The sequence below is a fragment of the Pelophylax lessonae genome (genome assembly GCF_965119305.1).
Source record: "Pelophylax lessonae genome assembly, chromosome: 9".
In the NCBI taxonomy this organism is placed as follows: domain Eukaryota; kingdom Metazoa; phylum Chordata; class Amphibia; order Anura; family Ranidae; genus Pelophylax; species Pelophylax lessonae.
Genome location: NC_138776.1, coordinates 259,211,118 through 259,225,508, shown reverse-complemented (window position 1 = coordinate 259,225,508; position 14,391 = coordinate 259,211,118). Strand labels below are relative to the sequence as shown.

General features: G+C 47.3%; 2 protein-coding genes across 2 annotated transcripts in view; both read right to left on the bottom strand.

Moving 5' to 3' along the window:
* LOC309564412 (uncharacterized protein) overlaps window positions 1-14,391 on the bottom strand; it is a 1,531,146-nt gene that overhangs the window by 1,074,505 nt on the left and 442,250 nt on the right.
* The window catches only part of LOC309563443 (uncharacterized protein), a gene marked incomplete at its 5' end in the record, with an annotated part of 42,317 nt that overhangs the window by 7,950 nt on the left and 19,976 nt on the right, over window positions 1-14,391 (bottom strand). Inside the window, 1 exon segment of the mRNA XM_082267836.1 lies at window positions 1,418-1,472. Coding sequence (XP_082123962.1) covers window positions 1,418-1,472 — 55 coding nt within the window.

Genomic DNA, 14,391 nt, shown 5'->3' with positions numbered 1-14,391 from the left:
CCGATCTGTCCGCCGCAATGTCGCAGTCCCACAAAAAAAAAAAATCGTAGATCGCCGCCATTACTCGTTAAAAAAAACAAACAATAAAAATGACATATATTTCCCGTAGTTAGTAGCTGCGATAACTTTTGCGCAAACCAATCAATATACGCTTATTGCGATTTTTTTTTTACCAAAAATATGTAGCAGAAAACAAATTGGCCTCAAATGTTAAAAAATTTAGATTTTTACATTTTTTTTTGGGGGGGGGGGGGGGGGAATTTCATATAAAAAAAATGTGAAAAATATTGTTATTTTTTCAAAATTGTCGCTCTTTTTTTGTTTATAGCGCAAAAAGTAAAAATCGCACAGGTGATCAAATACCACCAAAAGAAAGCTCTGTTTGTGGGAAACAAAAGGACATAAATTTAATTTGGGCGCGACCACGCAATTGTCCGTTAAAGTAACGCAATGCCGAATCGCAAAATATGGCCTGGTCAGGAATGGGGTAAAACCTTCCGGTCTTAAAGCGATTAAAAATACGCTCTTTGAGAATTTTTTGGTCAAAGACATGTAGCTAAATACATTTTGGCCTAAATATATGACAAAAATTGAATAGATTGGATATTTTTTAAATGTCAAAGTAGAAAAATATTGTTATTTTTTCAAAATTTCACATTTTTTTATTAATATCGCAAAAAATAAAAATCGCAGAGGTGATCAAATACCACCAAAAGAAAGCTCTGTTTGTGGGAAAAAAGGATGTAAATTCCGTTTGGGTACAGGGTTGCATGACCGTGCAATTGTCAGTTAAAGTCGCACAGTGCCGAATCGCAAAAAGTGGCCTGGACGGAAGACAGCAAAATCCTCCGGTGGTAAAGTGGTTAAGAGATAAACTGGTCTCCTAATGTCATCTCTGCACTCTGATGATTGAGCAAACACTTCGTAATCAGCGTCATGGGGGGGGGGGGGGGGGGGGGGAATCAGAGTTTGGCCGATCTGAATGGGGAAGTGCTAAGAGCTGAGCACTGTCAGGTTCATACTCCCTAGGGAAGATCAGTGAATATATGCCACCGATTGTGTCGGGAATACATGTTTACTAAATAGTTGTGAGCCCCAATCCTATTAGTATCACTGAACACCGCATGTACTACAGTTGGATAAATGGTTCTATATTTAGGATGTATCCGGTCTAAAAACCAGAGGCTCTGGATAGACAGTTGGGTAAATGGTTCTATATTTAGGATGTATCTGGTCTATAAACCAGAGGCTCTGGATGGACGATTTGTTAAATAGAAGAGGACGGACATGACGGGGGGGGGGGTTACTGGGTGTAAATATAAAATAAAATCGTATTACCTCCCCTGCTGCCGATTGCAGTTGCTCTCCCTCTTTATTTTCCTTACCTCACCTATGACCCGGAACTTCCTATTTATACCCGACATCACTTCCTGTCTTTGCGTTCCACAGAGGACGAGTGAGGAGATCTCCACCTTGTGGAGAAAATACAAACTGCAGCTTATGTTTTTAGACACGCTGCTGCTTCTTGGTGCCTTCTTCGATTTTTAGTTGCAAATTACACACACATTAAGCACTTCTGGACCGGAAAGATTTTCCTCCTTAATGACCAGGCCATTTTTTGCGATTCGGCACTGCGTTACTTTAACGGACAATTGCGCGGTCGTGCGACGCTGTACCCAAATTAAATTGACGTCCTTTTTTCCCCACAAACAGAGCTTTCTTTTGGTGGCATTTGATCGCCTGTGCGTTTTTTTTTTCTTTTTTGCGCTATAAACAAAAATAAAAAAAAGAGTGACAATTCTGAAAAAAAAAACAATATTTTTTACATTTTGCTATATAACATTCTCCAAAAAAAAAAATTAAAAATCTAAATTTTTCATCATTTTAGGCCAATTTTGTATTCTGCTACATATTTTTGGTGAAAAAAATCGCAATAAGCGTATTTTGATTGGTTCGGGCAAAGGTTATCGCGTCTTTAAACTATGGGAAAGATTTATGTCATTTTTAGTATTTTGGTTGTTTGTTTACTAGTAATGGCGGCGATCTGCGATTTGCGGCGGACAGATCGGACCCCTAACTGACATTTTTGACATTTTTGGGAGGACCAGTGACATTACTACAGTAATCAGTGCTAAAAATATGCACTGTTACTGTAATAATGACACTGAAAGGGAAGGGGTTAATCCAGGGGTGATCAAAGTGTGAGCCTAGGGGAGTGTTTACTAACTGTGGGGGGAGGGGCTTGTGAAATGATCATAGAGACCTGTGATCCTATATAGAAGGATCACAGGCGCTCTGTGATCATCCCAGGGAGAAGAACGGTCAGCTGACCGTTCTTCTCTCCCAGCGGGGAGCGATCGCAGGTGCCCAGCGGCAATTGCAGCCGCCGGTCCGTATATTGGCATCCCCGCTGCCTAGTGGGGGGGCGGGAGCTCGCCGCTGGTAGCACACACTCGACCCACAGTACCACTCACAGGAACCGAAGTACCCGTACGTCGATTTGCGCAGCTGAGCCAGCCTGCCGCAGTACATATGTGGCGGGCGGTCGGCAAGTGGCAAAAATATAATAAAAATATTATAATTGTCTATTAAAATTCAAAAACCTACAGTATCTCACAAAAGTGAGACATACTGAGGAGATTATCCAGGCTTTACACACTCACCATTGTACCTCAGTGGCTGTCCGCCTCCTCCATTCAGAGTTGCTGAGGTAGACTCTGTAGCTGCTGCCTGTTGATCTCGGGGTGTGCGGCTTCTCTTTCTGTCTTTGCTTCACTCCCCTAGATTTTCAGATAAAATATATCTTTGATAAAAGGCTACATGCATGGTGACGGTGACGTTCCTTAGTCTGGCTCTCTCGTAGGGTTTATGCTGTGCGCAATTTGGTTTACATCATTTATTTTGTTTTGTATAGTTATAATTAATTATTTTGTAAATATGTTTTATTTATTATGGTTTTATTGTATATAAGTTGTTGTTTGTAAGATTTTTTAATAAACAAAATTAACCCCTCATAATGGGCACAGCGGGTGTACAGACCTGGGAACTCAGCACATGGATGGTGGGAAACTGCCATTCCACTCCCTGACAGCGAGGTGTGAGGTTGCTGGTTCCTTAGCTCGTGTGCTTCCAGAAGCCAGGGGCTAGAGTTGCTTCTCTGCCCCAGGAAGGATGCTGGATCCTGGGGAGGACCCTGGCGGGGGCCCCCTGGATAGGCCTGAGACTATGGAAGACATGGAGCTCGGCCCAAGGAGGGGTGAATCCCTGCCTACCTTTAGACGGAGGACTGTTGAAAAGCTGAGGCGGATTGAGAAAGAGGAGGAGAAATTGGCAACTTTGAAAGTAGAATTTAAAAAGAAAAAGTTGTATTGTGCCAAACTGTACAGTAAGAAGAGACCGGCTCTGAGGCCTGAATTGAAGGACTTGGAGCAAGCCTTGAGGAAGCAGAAAGAGTTGGTGAGCTCTCTGAAGGAAAGCTGTGAAGCACTTCAGGAGAAATACAGGAATGAGGAACGTTTCAGCTGTATGAGGAGAGGAGCCGTTTCCAGCATGGAGAGTGACCCAGTCAGTGAGGAAATTCAGGTACCGACAGAGTCAGCAGAGAGTGAGAAAGTGGGCCCGGAGGATGAGCCCAGCTCTTCAACACCTCAGACATCTGCTGAGCCCCCAATGGCGGAGGCCTCTGTCTCCCTCCCTCTGCAGCAGCAATGTGGAACATCTGAGCAGGAGGTTGAGGGGGGTACTGGCATGTTGGAGTTCGTCGCTGAGCTGGAATCCCCTCTGGATGGAAGAAAGTTCCATTTTTCTGCAGATTCCCCAGATGAGGAGATGGATATCATTCCTCGCCCTATGAAAGAGAGACCTGTGGAGAGAGGAACATTCACCATGAAGCCTGCAACAACCAGGAGGGAGTTTGATCCCACCATCAGCCATGACACTGCAGAGGTAACAACACAGCAAGCAGGTACAGTGTGTGTGCAAGGTGGTGATGTGAACTTTAATGACAATGTGCTTGCTGAGGGTTGTAGTGCTATGGGCTGTCAGCCCACACCCATAGACAATGTGCAGCATGCAGTGCAACCTGATGCACCTGCTAAAAAAACTTTAAATGCGATTGGTGGGAAAACTGAAAATAACTTTGAGCTTTTGGTTGAAGTGTCTGCAGAGAGGAGCACCACGGACATTGCAAAGGCTTTTCCTGACCCAGATAAAGCTGTTGTTCCTGAAAATGGTGCAGGAGATGCTGGGAGCAGTAGTGCTACAACTGTTGGGGATTCTGCAGTAAAAAAAACTGTGATTGAACCCAGGAAAGCAGCTGAGTGCTTTGAGAAGGGGGAGGGGGTGGGTCTTGTCTCTGCTGCTCCAAAGACTGCAAGGGATGTTTCAGGCTCCTTGTCAGCAGGTGTGGCTGTGTCTAAGGACAATGCTGTAATTACTGGTATGTCTGGGAGGAAAACCTATGCTGGTGCTGCTACAGGATCTGGTAGGGGGGAGCATGGAAATGGTTTATCTTCCTCACTATTTAAAAGGAGGAATGTGGTTCAGCTCAGATGGGAAGGCGAAGGTATTCCCCCATATAGGAGAGCTGTGGTTGATAAGATTCTGCAGATGGGGTTTAGACCCGAAGATATCTTCGCCCTGATCAGTCCGACCGGCTCCTATGAGTATGATTTGTCCTTTATCCGTCCGGAGTCTTTGGACATATTTTGGGAGAAATATGAGCATGTGTGTAGGAGCCTGCCGGACTGGAGAGGGCTCATCCCCAAAGTTGTGTCACGTCAGCCACTTATTAAAATGGTGACGATTCTTGTGCGCAATGAGTCCATACCACAAGGGGATTTATCTGTATGGCTGAGGAGATATGGAGACATCCTGAGCCCCTTACACAAAATTATGGATGACCGAGGAATATGGACGGGGGGATGGTCTGTGCAGCTAAAACTAAAAGTCATGGATAATGTCATCCAGCATCTGCCATCCTCAGCTTTCCTGGGAAGGGACAGGCTGACCATCTTTTATCCAGGCCAGCCAAAACTGTGTAATAAATGTGGGGATAAAGGGCACTTTGCATCCTCCTGTCCAGTGATGAAATGCTCTCTGTGTCAGGATTTAGGGCATTTGGCAAAGGATTGCAACATTATAAGGTGCAACTTGTGCAATTCGGTTGGGCATCCTTATAGCCAGTGTCCCGAGGCAATGCATAACCAGCCTGAGCTCATGAGAGAGTTCTTCCGCCTGGACATGGAGGATGCTCAGAGCTCAGCAGCTAGGGTGCCTGCGATTCCCTCTGAGTCTGTGCCAATGCCCAGTGTGCCTGTGTCTTCCCAGTCTGTGCGTTTGCCTAGTGTGCCTGTGTCTTCCCAGTCTGTGCGTTTGCCTAGTGTGCCTGTGTCTTCCCAGTCTGTGATTTCCCAGTCTGTGCCAATTCCCAGTGTGTCAGTGTCTTCCAAATCTGTGGTGCCCCAGTCTGTGCGTTTGCATGTATCAGTTACCGAGAATGTGTCCAATCCTTCTGTGTCTATGTCCTCCAAAATTGCAGAGGCCGCAAGAGGTGCTGATGCAGGGGCATCAAGTGCAGTGCCAGTCCCACCCCCTCGACATTTCAGGGCTTCTATTGGGGACCAGGGGATGCAGAGGAGTGGGGAAAATGGTGAAGAGGCTGGCCTGGTGGCAGATAAGGTAAGGGAGAGTGGGGGTGAAGGGGAGGCTAAGAGTGGGGAGACTGTAATTTGCAGTTTGTCCAAGGATGATGTGGAATGGTTGGAGGAGAAAAGGAAGAAGGGCAAAAGAAAAAAAAAAAGGTGTTCAGTTGCCCAAAGTCCTAAGGTTTTGCCCTTGAAAAATAAGTTTGGGGTCCTGTCAGATGATGACGATGAATGGGACTCGTTGAGTACGGCGTCTTCTATGGATGATGAGTCCCAGGGTGCATTGAAGCGCACTGGTTCTCCTGGGAGAGAGAGTAGTCAGGCTAAGAAACGGCTGCCTCAATTATCCTAATGGCAGTTCCCACTCCGTTAAAAGTGGCAACCATTAATGTTGCCAGCTTAAAATCAGTGAGTGCTCGTCATATGGCCTTATTTTTGCTCAGCGGGTTTGATGCTGACATTTTGTTTTTGCAAGAGACCCATCTGAGTAGTCTGGCTGATATACATCTGGCAAAGAAGGAGTGGAAGCGTGGTCCCTCCTTTTGGTCTCTTGCGGCCGAGCCTTACAGCGGGGTTGCGGTCCTTTTTTCTGGTATGGTAACATGCCGACGGGTAATTGAGGTAGAGATTGGGAGATGCATGATTTTGGATGTCTCTGTGAGGGGGCAGGACCTGCGCCTGATTAACATCTATGGTCCCCAGACAAAATGGGACAGGAAATGCCTCTTTACAAAGATTAAGCCTTTTCTTTTTACGGCTCAGCAGGTTATCTTTGGAGGTGACTTCAACACCATTACTAGGCCTAAAGACAGGAGAGGTTTCAGAGATAAGCTGGGCTATGACAGCCTTTTCCTGAATGCAATGGTTAGGGAAGCAGGTCTGGTAGATGTGCACATTAAGCGCTGCCCAGACAGCACGGGGTTCACTTTTCAGCGAGGTAATAGTCAGAGTAGGATAGATAGGTTTTTTTTAAAGGAGGACTCTGCTTTTTCGGCACCTGTTTGTCGGGCAGTGGAGTTTTCTGATCACTGTATTCTATATTTGACTCTGAATGCCTCAGGCGTGCCACCTAGGGGGAGGGGTATCTGGAGATTGAATTCGGCCCTCCTGGATGACGAGGAAGTAAGACAATCCTTTGAGGAATTTTTTCAGGCACAGGTAACTATCCTAGACTTTTGCAACAGTAAGTCAGAATGGTGGGAGCTTATAAAACAGCGGACTGTTAGGCTTTTCAAGGCCATAGGGAGAAAGAGACAGCAAGATAAGTATATCACCTACCAGCGTTTGCGGAGGAAACTTGACCGCCTTGTATCGAATGGAGGAGATTCTGGGGCGATCTCTGAGGTGAAGCTCCTCCTGAGGACCCATCAATATGACCGGCACGCCTCTTTGGTTCAGGAAAGGGACTATGGGAAATACCATTCGCCTGACCCTTACCAGAATTGTAAACAGAGCGTAGCAGTTAAGACGGTCAATGGCCTGAAGGACAGTACGGGCTCTCTGACGAAGTCTAGGTCAGGGATCCTGGAGGTCGTCAGGTCATACTATGCTGATCTCCTGGGAGGAAAGAACCTTGATCGGACAGGGATGTTGAGTTTTTTGGACTCTACGCCAGGTCTGGAAAATATTGTTCCTTTGATGAATTTGACAGATGAAATCACTGCAGATGAGGTGATCCAGGCTATTGATAAACTAGCCATCAGGAAAACGCCAGGGCCAGATGGTTTGACAGCCGAATTTTATAAATGTTTTAAGAAGATCCTGGCTTCACACCTTGCGGAGGTTTTTAATGGCTGTTTGCATGAGGGTTCTCTCCCTCCTTCCATGAGGCAATCTGCAGTGGTTCTTCTGTCAAAGGGCAAAGATCCTTCGATGATTGAGAATTGGCGCCCCATTAGCCTTCTTAATGTCGATAGAAAGATACTGGCAAAGATTTTTTTCTGGCGATTATCATCAGTGGCAGGCGATTTGTTATCCCATCACCAGCACTGCGCAATCCAGGGTAGAAGCACTTTCTCAGCTGTGTTAGCTGTCCGGGAGGCCTTGGAGCGTTGTAGGGCTGCTGGTTGGGGTAAATATCTGCTGACATTGGATCAGGCTAAGGCCTTTGATAGGGTTAATCATGAGTACCTATGGCTCCTTCTTGGCAAGTATGGCCTGGAGGGGGGTTTCATTGATTGGCTCAAGATTTTGTACAAAGGGGCTGAAAGCTTTCCTCTGGTTAATGGTTGGGTTGGGCAGCCCTTTGTGGTTGGCTCAGGTGTGCGTCAGGGGTGTCCTTTGAGTCCTCTGCTATATGCGTTTGCAATCGACCCCTTCATTAGAAGGCTAGAGAGTGGACCATTGTGTGGGGTACCTTTGGGCATCGCTGGTGAGCCTCCTTTGAAGGTTGTGGCTTATGCTGATGACGTTTCTGTTTTTGTCTCTGGGACTGGGGAAGCGCAGGAGGTGGTCTCAGTGACAAGGCAGTATGCGGAAGCATCAGGTTCAAAGGTCAACCAGGACAAGTGTGAAGCTTTCTGGATGGGCGTGGAAGGTGAGAGCTTTGTTCTCCCGGATGACTTCCCGGAGCCCCAACAAAAAATTAGAGTTCTAGGCATTGAATTTGGCCCAGGTGACTATGGTCATGCAAATTGGGTGAGCAGGCTGGAGAATGCCAATGCCAAGGTGGCGAGCTGGAAAAGTTGGCAGTTTTCCTTAAGGGAAAAGGTTGATCTGATCAAAGGTTACCTGATTCCAATTTTTCTGTATGTCAGTTTTGTCTGCATTTTGCCAGTGTCTCTCTATACCAGGATCTATAGTTGTTTCTTCCAGCTGTTATGGGGAAACAGAATAAACCTTGTCAAAAGGAGTGTGACTTATCTTCCTAGGCGGGAGGGTGGTCTAGGAATGATCAACCCTGTAGTCTTTTTCTCTCTGATGTTTGTAAAGTACAACCTTGGTAACATGTTGGCAGAGAGACCGCCTGGGTGGGTTGGTATTTTCCAGTCCTGGTTTAGGCCCTTTCTGCGAAACTGGGAAAATGGTGGGCCAGTGAAAAGCCTGAGGGTCAAGCATGATAAGCTCCCGACTTATGTTGCCCCGTGTTTGAAAATACTTCGGCAGTGGCAAGTAACGGCAGGGGAGATCAGATCTCTTCCAAGGAAACTTCTTGAGAAGCGGATCATGAGCTCTGTTTTTTGCGAACCACTGGCCTTAAGGGATTGCCCAAGCCTAGTTTTGGGGGAGGGTTTGCGTTTGATTAATTTGGAGAGAATCCCAATGAAGTTTAGGGATCAGGCTTGGCTCGCTTTCCATGGAAAACTATATGTGAAGGGCAACCTGAAGTTTCTCTCTGTGAGTGATCGTGGCTGCCCGAGAGTAGAGTGTGGAGGTGCGGTGGAGTCCATGGATCATTTTTTGCTTCAGTGCCCTTTTAATATAGAGGTGTACAAGAGGGTAGGGAGGGCTCTGAGTGTACCCTTCCTCCCCCATATGAGTTATGCAGAGTGGGTGTATGGGGCATTCCAGACTCGCCGGGATTATGATTTGGAAACACTTTTTTTAGTTAGTGTAGTAGTCCGTTATTTCACGTGGAGTGCATGGTGCCAGGTATCCTTACGGAGTAAAATCCTCCCTGTTGAGGTGGTGGTGCAGAACATTCTGGGTGAGGTTGGGAAGATTCGGGGTCTTGAGAAAGACAGGTGGCGGCAGGAGGCCTGGATAAAGGCGTGGAGGAATATCAGGACTCTGTAGCTGCTGCCTGTTGATCTCGGGGTGTGCGGCTTTTCTTTCTGTCCTTGCTTCACTCCCCTAGATTTTCAGATAAAATATATTTTTGATAAAAGGCTACATGCATGGTGACGGTGATGTTCCTTAGTCTGGCTCTCTCGTAGGGTTTATGCTGTGCGCAATTTGGTTTATTTATTATGTTCTTGTTTGGTTTTTGGTTTTGTATAGTTATATTTAATTATTTTGTAAATATGTTATTTATTAATTTATTTATTATGGTTTTATTGTATATAAGTTGTTGTTTGTAAGATTTTTCAATAAACAAAATTAACCCCTCATAATGGGAACAGCAGGTGTACAGACCGGGAACTCAGCACAGGGATGGGGGTAACCCCTCATAATGGGCACAACAGGTGTACAGACCTTCGGAACTCAGCACAGGGATGGTGGGAACCCCTGATAATGGGCACAGCAGGTGTACAGACTGGGAACTCAGCACAGGGATGGTGGGAATCCCTCGTAATGGGAACAGCGGATGTACAGACCTGGGAGCCCCTCATAATGGGTACAGATGGTGTACAGACCTGGGAACTTAGCACAGGGATGGTGGGAACCCCTCATAATGGGTACAGCAGGTGTACAGACCTGGGAACTCAGCACAGGGATGGTGGGAACTCCACATAATTGGCACAGTGGGTGTACAGACCCGGGAGCTCAGCAACGGGATGGTGGAAACTCCTCATAATGGGCACAGCAGGTGTACAGACCGGGAACTCAGCACAGGGATGGTGGGAAACTGCCATTCCACTCCCTGACAGCGAGGTGTGAGGTTGCTGATTCCTTAGCTCGTGTGCTTCCAGAAGCCAGGGGCTAGAGTTGTTTCTCTGCCCCAGGAGGGATGCTGGATCCTGGGGAGGACCCCGGCGGGGGCCCCCTGGATAGGCCTGAGACTAGGCCTCAGCCTATGGAAGACATGGAGCTCGGCCCAAGGAGGGGTGAATCCCTATCTACCTTTAGACGGAGGATTGTGGACAAGCTGACAAGGATTGAGAAAGAGGAGGAGAAATTGGCAGCTTTAAAAACTGAATTTAAAAAGAAAAAGTTGTATTGTTCCAAACTGTACAGTAAGAAGAGACCGGCTCTGAGGCCTGAATTAAAGGACTTGGAGCAAGCTTTGAGGAAGCAGAAAGAGTTGGTGAGCTCTCTGAAGGAAAGTAGCGGAGCTTTTAAGGAAAAATACAGGAATGAGGAACGTTTCAGCCGTATGAGGAGAGGAACCGTTTCCAGCATGGAGAGTGACCCAGCCAGTGAAGAGATGCAGGTACCGACAGAGTCAGCAGAGAGTGAGAAAGTGGGCCCGGAGGATGAGCCCAGCTCTTCAACACCTCAGACATCTGCTGAGCCCCCAATGGCGGAGGCCTCTGTCTCCCTCCCTCTGCAGCAGCAATGTGGAACATCTGAGCAGGAGGTTGAGGGGGGTACTGGCATGTTGGAGTTCATCGCTGAGCTGGAAACCCCTCTGGATGGAAGAAAGTTACTTTTTTCTGCGGATTCCTCAGATGAGGAGATGGATACCGTTCCTCGCCCTATGAAAGAGAGACCTGTGGAGAGAGGAACATTCACCATGAAGCCTGCAACAACCAGGAGGAAGTTTGATCCCACCATCAGCCATGACACTGCAGAGGTAACAACACAGCAAGCAGGTACAGTGTGTGTGCAAGGTGGTGATGTGAACTTTAATGACAATGTGCTTGCTGAGGGTTGTAGTGCTATGGGCTGTCAGCCCACACCCATAGACAATGTGCAGCATGCAGTGCAACCTGATGCACCTGCTAAAAAAACTTTAAATGCGATTGGTGGGAAAACTGAAAATAACTTTCAGCTTTTGGTTGAAGTGTCTGCAGAGAGGAGCACCACGGACATTGCAAAGGCTTTTCCTGACCCAGATAAAGCTGTTGTTCCTGAAAATGGTGCAGGAGATGCTGGGAGCAGTAGTGCTACAACTGTTGGGGATTCTGCAGTAAAAAAAACTGTGATTGAACCCAGGAAAGCAGCTGAGTGCTTTGAGAAGGGGGAGGGGGTGGGTCTTGTCTCTGCTGCTCCAAAGACTGCAAGGGATGTTTCAGGCTCCTTGTCAGCAGGTGTGGCTGTGTCTAAGGACAATGCTGTAATTACTGGTATGTCTGGGAGGAAAACCTATGCTGGTGCTGCTACAGGATCTGGTAGGGGGGAGCATGGAAATGGTTTATCTTCCTCACTATTTAAAAGGAGGAATGTGGTTCAGCTCAGATGGGAAGGCGAAGGTATTCCCCCATATAGGAGAGCTGTGGTTGATAAGATTCTGCAGATGGGGTTTAGACCCGAAGATATCTTCGCCCTGATCAGTCCGACCGGCTCCTATGAGTATGATTTGTCCTTTATCCGTCCGGAGTCTTTGGACATATTTTGGGAGAAATATGAGCATGTGTGTAGGAGCCTGCCGGACTGGAGAGGGCTCATCCCCAAAGTTGTGTCACGTCAGCCACTTATTAAAATGGTGACGATTCTTGTGCGCAATGAGTCCATACCACAAGGGGATTTATCTGTATGGCTGAGGAGATATGGAGACATCCTGAGCCCCTTACACAAAATTATGGATGACCGAGGAATATGGACGGGGGGATGGTCTGTGCAGCTAAAACTAAAAGTCATGGATAATGTCATCCAGCATCTGCCATCCTCAGCTTTCCTGGGAAGGGACAGGCTGACCATCTTTTATCCAGGCCAGCCAAAACTGTGTAATAAATGTGGGGATAAAGGGCACTTTGCATCCTCCTGTCCAGTGATGAAATGCTCTCTGTGTCAGGATTTAGGGCATTTGGCAAAGGATTGCAACATTATAAGGTGCAACTTGTGCAATTCGGTTGGGCATCCTTATAGCCAGTGTCCCGAGGCAATGCATAACCAGCCTGAGCTCATGAGAGAGTTCTTCCGCCTGGACATGGAGGATGCTCAGAGCTCAGCAGCTAGGGTGCCTGCGATTCCCTCTGAGTCTGTGCCAATGCCCAGTGTGCCTGTGTCTTCCCAGTCTGTGCGTTTGCCTAGTGTGCCTGTGTCTTCCCAGTCTGTGCGTTTGCCTAGTGTGCCTGTGTCTTCCCAGTCTGTGATTTCCCAGTCTGTGCCAATTCCCAGTGTGTCAGTGTCTTCCAAATCTGTGGTGCCCCAGTCTGTGCGTTTGCATGTATCAGTTACCGAGAATGTGTCCAATCCTTCTGTGTCTATGTCCTCCAAAATTGCAGAGGCCGCAAGAGGTGCTGATGCAGGGGCATCAAGTGCAGTGCCAGTCCCACCCCCTCGACATTTCAGGGCTTCTATTGGGGACCAGGGGATGCAGAGGAGTGGGGAAAATGGTGAAGAGGCTGGCCTGGTGGCAGATAAGGTAAGGGAGAGTGGGGGTGAAGGGGAGGCTAAGAGTGGGGAGACTGTAATTTGCAGTTTGTCCAAGGATGATGTGGAATGGTTGGAGGAGAAAAGGAAGAAGGGCAAAAGAAAAAAAAAAAGGTGTTCAGTTGCCCAAAGTCCTAAGGTTTTGCCCTTGAAAAATAAGTTTGGGGTCCTGTCAGATGATGACGATGAATGGGACTCGTTGAGTACGGCGTCTTCTATGGATGATGAGTCCCAGGGTGCATTGAAGCGCACTGGTTCTCCTGGGAGAGAGAGTAGTCAGGCTAAGAAACGGCTGCCTCAATTATCCTAATGGCAGTTCCCACTCCGTTAAAAGTGGCAACCATTAATGTTGCCAGCTTAAAATCAGTGAGTGCTCGTCATATGGCCTTATTTTTGCTCAGCGAGTTTGATGCTGACATTTTGTTTTTGCAAGAGACCCATCTGAGTAGTCTGGCTGATATACATCTGGCAAAGAAGGAGTGGAAGCGTGGTCCCTCCTTTTGGTCTCTTGCGGCCGAGCCTTACAGCGGGGTTGCGGTCCTTTTTTCTGGTATGGTAACATGCCGACGGGTAATTGAGGTAGAGATTGGGAGATGCATGATTTTGGATGTCTCTGTGAGGGGGCAGGACCTGCGCCTGATTAACATCTATGGTCCCCAGACAAAATGGGACAGGAAATGCCTCTTTACAAAGATTAAGCCTTTTCTTTTTACGGCTCAGCAGGTTATCTTTGGAGGTGACTTCAACACCATTACTAGGCCTAAAGACAGGAGAGGTTTCAGAGATAAGCTGGGCTATGACAGCCTTTTCCTGAATGCAATGGTTAGGGAAGCAGGTCTGGTAGATGTGCACATTAAGCGCTGCCCAGACAGCACGGGGTTCACTTTTCAGCGAGGTAATAGTCAGAGTAGGATAGATAGGTTTTTTTTAAAGGAGGACTCTGCTTTTTCGGCACCTGTTTGTCGGGCAGTGGAGTTTTCTGATCACTGTATTCTATATTTGACTCTGAATGCCTCAGGCGTGCCACCTAGGGGGAGGGGTATCTGGAGATTGAATTCGGCCCTCCTGGATGACGAGGAAGTAAGACAATCCTTTGAGGAATTTTTTCAGGCACAGGTAACTATCCTAGACTTTTGCAACAGTAAGTCAGAATGGTGGGAGCTTATAAAACAGCGGACTGTTAGGCTTTTCAAGGCCATAGGGAGAAAGAGACAGCAAGATAAGTATATCACCTACCAGCGTTTGCGGAGGAAACTTGACCGCCTTGTATCGAATGGAGGAGATTCTGGGGCGATCTCTGAGGTGAAGCTCCTCCTGAGGACCCATCAATATGACCGGCACGCCTCTTTGGTTCAGGAAAGGGACTATGGGAAATACCATTCGCCTGACCCTTACCAGAATTGTAAACAGAGCGTAGCAGTTAAGACGGTCAATGGCCTGAAGGACAGTACGGGCTCTCTGACGAAGTCTAGGTCAGGGATCCTGGAGGTCATCAGGTCATACTATGCTGATCTCCTGGGAGGAAAGAACCTTGATCGGACAGGGATGTTGAGTTTTTTGGACTCTACGCCAGGTCTGGAAAATATTGTTCCTTTGATGAATATGACAG